At 44.6% G+C, this 6331-nt stretch overlaps 1 protein-coding gene across 1 annotated transcript; it reads right to left on the reverse strand.

Annotated features, from left to right (window-relative positions):
- Nucleotides 1–3804: 3804 nt before the first annotated feature.
- LOC118374249 (RING finger protein 222) lies at nucleotides 3805–5112 on the reverse strand. The gene has a single exon (XM_035760625.2). The coding sequence runs from the start codon at nucleotides 4824–4826 to the stop codon at nucleotides 4131–4133; it is 696 nt and encodes a 231-aa protein (XP_035616518.2). The 5' UTR covers nucleotides 4827–5112; the 3' UTR covers nucleotides 3805–4130.
- Nucleotides 5113–6331: the final 1219 nt, after the last annotated feature.

The raw sequence follows: 6331 nt of genomic DNA on the forward strand, positions 1-6331 counted from the left end.
AGAGACTTTCCACCAGTATAACCAGTGGTATCAGAGAGAGACTTTTCCACCAGTATAACCAGTGGTATCAGAGAGAGAGACTTTCCACCAGTATAACCAGTGGTATCAGAGAGAGACTTTCCACCAGTATAACCAGTGGTATCAGAGAGATTTTCCACCAGTATAACCAGTGGTATCAGAGAGACTTTCCACCAGTATAACCAGTGGTATCAGAGAGAGACTTTCCACCAGTATAACCAGTGGTATCCCAGAGAGACTTTCCACCAGTATAACCAGTGGTATCAGAGAGACTTTCCACCAGTATAACCAGTGGTATCAGAGAGAGAGAGACTTTTTCCACCAGTATAACCAGTGGTATCAGAGAGAGACTTTCCACCAGTATAACCAGTGGTATCAGAGAGAGACTTTCCACCAGTATAACCAGTGGTATCAGAGAGAGACTTTCCACCAGTATAACCAGTGGTACTTTTCCACCAGTATAACCAGTGGTATCAGAGAGAGACTTTCCACCAGTATAACCAGTGGTATCAGAGAGAGAGACTTTCCACCAGTATAACCAGTGGTATCAGAGAGACTTTCCACCAGTATAACCAGTGGTATCAGAGAGAGAGAGACTTTCCACCAGTATAACCAGTGGTATCAGAGAGACTTTCTCCACCAGACTTTCCACCAGTATAACCAGTGGTATCAGAGAGAGACTTTCCACCAGTATAACCAGTGGTATCAGAGATAGAGAGACTTTCCACCAGTATAACCAGTGGTATCAGAGAGACTTTCCACCAGTATAACCAGTGGTGAGTAACCAGTGGTATCAGAGAGAGAGACTTTCCACCAGTATAACCAGTGGTATCAGAGAGACTTTCCACCAGTATAACCAGTGGTATCAGAGAGAGACTTTCCACCAGTATAACCAGTGGTATCAGAGAGAGAGACTTTCCACCAGTATAACCAGTGGTATCAGACTTTCCACCAGAGTGGAGACTTTCCACCAGTCAGAGAGAGAGACTTTAACCAGTGGTATCAGAGAGAGACTTTTTCCACCAGTATAACCAGTGGTATCAGACTTTCCACCAGTATAACCAGTGGTATCAGAGAGAGACTTTCCACCAGTATAACCAGTGGTATCAGAGAGAGAGACTTTCCACCAGTATAACCAGTGGTATCAGAGAGAGAGACTTTCCACCAGTATAACCAGTGGTATCAGAGAGAGACTTTCCACCAGTATAACCAGTGGTATCAGAGAGAGAGACTTTCCACCAGTGGTATCAGAGAGAGAGACTTTCCACCAGTATAACCAGTGGTATCAGAGAGAGAGACTTTCCACCAGTATAACCAGTGGTATCAGAGAGAGACTTTCCACCAGTATAACCAGTGGTATCAGAGAGAGAGACTTTCCACCAGTATAACCAGTGGTATCAGAGAGAGACTTTCCACCAGTATAACCAGTGGTATCAGAGAGAGACTTTCCACCAGTATAACCAGTGGTATCAGAGAGAGAGACTTTCCACCAGTATAACCAGTGGTATCAGAGAGAGAGACTTTCCACCAGTATAACCAGTGGTATCAGAGAGAGAGACTTTCCACCAGTATAACCAGTGGTATCAGAGAGAGAGACTTTCCACCAGTATAACCAGTGGTATCAGAGAGAGACTTTCCACCAGTATAACCAGTGGTATCAGAGAGAGAGACTTTCCACCAGTATAACCAGTGGTATCAGAGAGAGAGAGACTTTCCACCAGTATAACCAGTGGTATCAGAGAGAGACTTTCCACCAGTATAACCAGTGGTATCAGAGAGAGAGACTTTCCACCAGTATAACCAGTGGTATCAGAGAGAGAGACTTTCCACCAGTATAACCAGTGGTATCAGAGAGAGAGACTTTCCACCAGTATAACCAGTGGTATCAGAGAGAGACTTTCCACCAGTATAACCAGTGGTATCAGAGAGAGACTTTCCACCAGTATAACCAGTGGTATCAGAGAGAGACTTTCCACCAGTATAACCAGTGGTATCAGAGAGAGACTTTCCACCAGTATAACCAGTGGTATCAGAGAGAGACTTTCCACCAGTATAACCAGTGGTATCAGAGAGAGACTTTCCACCAGTATAACCAGTGGTATCAGAGAGAGTCTATTTAATTTATCTCCTTTTCTATGTTCAAAATGTTTGAAAATATGTTTTATAGTTTTATGCTCATTAATTCATTGTGGATTTATGGCAGAACTTTGAGAGTTGATTTTTATATGCCACATAATTGAATTTCTCACACAAGAACATTAATTAAGAGTCTGTAATAGAATGTCACTCATCCAGTCTCACAGTAAGAGTAGGTTTTATTACTCAATTATGCTGAGTCATTAACTGAAATTCATTATTACACTTCTCTACCCACCCTCCCCTCTCCCTCCCTCCCCCACCACCTCCCTCTCCCCCTCCCATCTCCCTCCTCCCTCTCACAGGGAAGAAAGAAGGGAGGGAGGATCCAGAACAGCTGAGGCGGTTGGTTGGTTGCTAACCAACCAGTTAAACAGGAACAACTAGACAAGCAGAGGAAAGAGAGGACACATGTAGGATGGAGACGTTGATAAAGCACATTCCAGAAACCTTGTTCCTGACATAATAAACTAGTTAACATTTTACTGTCCTCTCATGTTCACCATGTAGCCTACACAACTATATAGGCCCTGTATCAGATCCTCCAATGCTCTACATTCCTTGTCCATTATAAACTGTACACATTGTTCCCTTCACAATAGAGAAAGCAGAGCTAACTCTCTCTCCCTGGTGTTGGTATAGCAGGGCCTCTACGTGGTGTCAGTGGTAAGACAACACCTCAGTGTTCCCTTCACAATAGAGAAAGCAGAGTAGCAGGGCCTCTAGGTGGTGTCAGTGGTAAGACAACACCTCAGGTAGAGAAAGCAGGCTAACTCTCTCTCCCTGGTGTTGGTATAGCAGGGCCTCTAGTGGTGTCTCTTTACAGCAATCTATCCCCAATAGAGAAACCCATGCTCATCTTTACCTGCAAGTCGGTCCTGCTCCTTCAACCTGCCAGGGACTCACATGAATTATTTCCCATCCGAGGATACTGAAGGCATTTGATCAGTGTGCACTTTCTCTCTGTGTCTTGGTGTCTCTTTCTGTCTCGGTGCCTCTCATGTGTCTCTGTGTCAGTCTCTGTTTCTGTCTCCCTTTCTCTGTTTGCATTGTCAGAATGTACCACGTGCCGGTCCTGCTCCTTCAACCTAGGACATCAAAAAATACATTGGCACATGATTGTCAGAATGTGGACATTACATTCTAGTCCTTCTAATGAAGTAACTGTAGCCTGTCCTTGTAAATGTCACTGAAGTTCTCATTAAACAGGTAAAACAACTTACAACCAGAAACACACAACAATGGTCTCCATGAGAGGTGCTGGGATTGCAACCCTCACCATTCTTTATTGAGGACTTGTTGCCAACAACATATGGGGCAGTTATATGGTGAGCATCGGTAGTTACTATGGTAATGGGGTGAATATGGAGGCATGTTCACAGGGGACTCTTTTTCTTTTGATGTTAGGACCAATATTTCAACCATTATTAACCAAACCACCATCATAAAGTGTATACATGTAGGACATAAGACAATGCCTTTTCCTCTCAGTCATTCCAGAAACTGTCACTTTATTTGCAGACACCAGAGTGACTGAACCAGCCCTGTTTCCTTCAGTGACTTAATGAGATCCTGTCCAGGGCATTGAGTACAAACAGGAACACAAGGAACACACTGGACAAGTTCAAACTATATGGCACTACAATGTATATATAGACAGAATGGACAAAGTGACACGTTTCAGTTAATTAAGTGCAATTACATGTCTTCATGAGAGCATGAGTGAAGAGACAATTACCATACAATGGTCCTTCTGTAGCTCAGTTGGTAGAGCATGGCGCTTGTACCGCCAGGGTAGTGGGTTCGATTCCCGGGACCACCCATACGTAGAATGTATGCACACATGACTGTAAGTCGCTTTGGATAAAAGCGTCTGCTAAATGGCATATTAATAACAAGATATAGTAATGACGATCACGTAGTGCGCAATGACGCACCATGCATATGCTAGAGCCATATGGCTCTGGCTTTGTGGGCTATGCCAATATAATCCAAGGAAGTGTGGCAGCTACCATTGCCATCAATGTGAATATCACCAGCAGAACGACCAAGCAACGTGCTGTTGTACAAATCTTGACGCGCCGTCTCCTGCGGTTGGGTTGGAGAACAACAGGCATAGTGTCCAGGCTCACCGCATCTTCATCAGACATGGGTCGGCCCTGGGCACTGATGATGAAAATCTGAGAGTTTCTGTGGTCGGGAGTGATCAGTGACAGTATCCGTCGACTCCTGCATCTCTCTGAAATACACCTAAAACGTCTCACAATCCAACTCAGTCCACTTGAATCAGACGGTGAGCTACTATGCCCTGACGCGCGTCGTGCTTCATGGTGATGCTGTGGGTTACCAGGTGCTGGTGGAGGGACAGGAACCTTCAAGGTCTGCCCGCCTCCTTCCTCAGCCTCTTTCCCCGGGGCGAGAGGAACCCCAACCTCCTGTTGCTTCTTGATGAAAGTCAGGTGTCGGCAGACGGGACAGATGATGGTGTCTCTGATGACGCCCTCCCTGTTGATACTGACCAAGGTTTTGACCAGACAGTCGTGGCAGAAAACGTGTCCGCAGCTCAGGGTCCTCTCGGTGCCGGAGAGACTTTCATAACACACGGGACACTCTGAGTCCTCCTGGCTCTGCGAGTCCCGTTCCTCCGCTTGATGTCCGTCTAATGGTGTCATCCTGGAGCCTTTACGCGCTGCCTGGCAGTGCTATCCACACCGCTGGTGCACCATGGAATCTCCCAAAATCCTAATAACAGCTGTGTGCGACACCACGGGATTTGACTATAGCTCCAACAGCGAGAATAAAGCTGATTTCATTAGGCTAAGATCCCGAACCTATCTGCCTGAAAGTCTGTTGCACTGGCTGAGTGAAACCAAAACACGTGCCCCTCCTCCCGCACAGGGCAGTGTCTCCGTCTCAGGGAGGGCTGTCATCTATACCCATAGGCTACACCTGTGTGACTCGCTGCTCTTCTGGTGCGCTCAGTTTCCCCTGAGTGACAAAATCAGACAAACAGGATTTGGAATGTTTGAGAAAGAACACTGCAAATGTAAATCCAGTGGCAGTCATGTCCCACCATTCTCCAAACCACGCAGTCTGACCCACAGAACAGATCAGCTATGTGTTATTGAGGTTGACTTCATAGAAATGCCTTGTAATTCATTTGATATTGGTGCGCACCCTTACGAAAAAGATTGCAGTATAACTGCCATTGGAGTGAGTATAATTGCAGTATGCTGCAAATACTGTGTACAAAATAACACAGTTCTTCTACTGCAGTAATTCTTCCAGTGCAACTGCAGTTAGTTACAGTGCAGTATAACTCACTGCAGTTAGTTACAGTGCAGTATAACTCACTGCAGTTAGTTACAGTGCAGTATAACTCACTGCAGTTAGTTACAGTGCAGTATAACTCACTGCAGTTAGTTACAGTGCAGTATAACTCACTGCAGTTAGTTACAGTGCAGTATAACTCACTGCAGTTAGTTACAGTTCAGTATAACTCACTGCAGTTAGTTACAGTTCAGTATAACTCACTGCAGTTAGTTACAGTGCAGTATAACTCACTGCAGTTAGTTACAGTGCAGTTTAACTCACTGCAGTTAGTTACAGTGCAGTATAACTCACTGCAGTTAGTTACAGTGCAGTATAACTCACTGCAGTTAGTTACAGTTCAGTATAACTCACTGCAGTTAGTTACAGTGCAGTATAACTCACTGCAGTTAGTTACAGTGCAGTATAACTCACTGCAGTTAGTTACAGTGCAGTTTAACTCACTGCAGTTAGTTACAGTGCAGTATAACTCACTGCAGTTAGTTACAGTGCAGTATAACTCACTGCAGTTATTCTGCAATTACTGTGTCCAAAATACCAGAGTCAAATACACGTTTACTGCAGTTTCAAAACTGCAACCATTTTTTGTAAGGGCATAGCCAATAAGCTAAACATAAAATAAATACTGGCCCACTGAATACAACATTTTGGCTATATCCACTCAAATACGAAATACTCGCAACCGGCTACTATGGGAAGTGCAGTATTGCTACTAATATTAGACTATTAAATTCATTTCTAGGCTGCCTGTGAATGAGGATTTGATAGACCCTATGCGGTCTCTATGGAGGCTACTGCCTACACATTATCTGACTTCACTGCATTACTAATTTCTCAGCATAATAGC

Source organism: Oncorhynchus keta, unplaced genomic scaffold, assembly GCF_023373465.1.
Source record: "Oncorhynchus keta strain PuntledgeMale-10-30-2019 unplaced genomic scaffold, Oket_V2 Un_contig_8444_pilon_pilon, whole genome shotgun sequence".
NCBI lineage: Eukaryota > Metazoa > Chordata > Actinopteri > Salmoniformes > Salmonidae > Oncorhynchus > Oncorhynchus keta.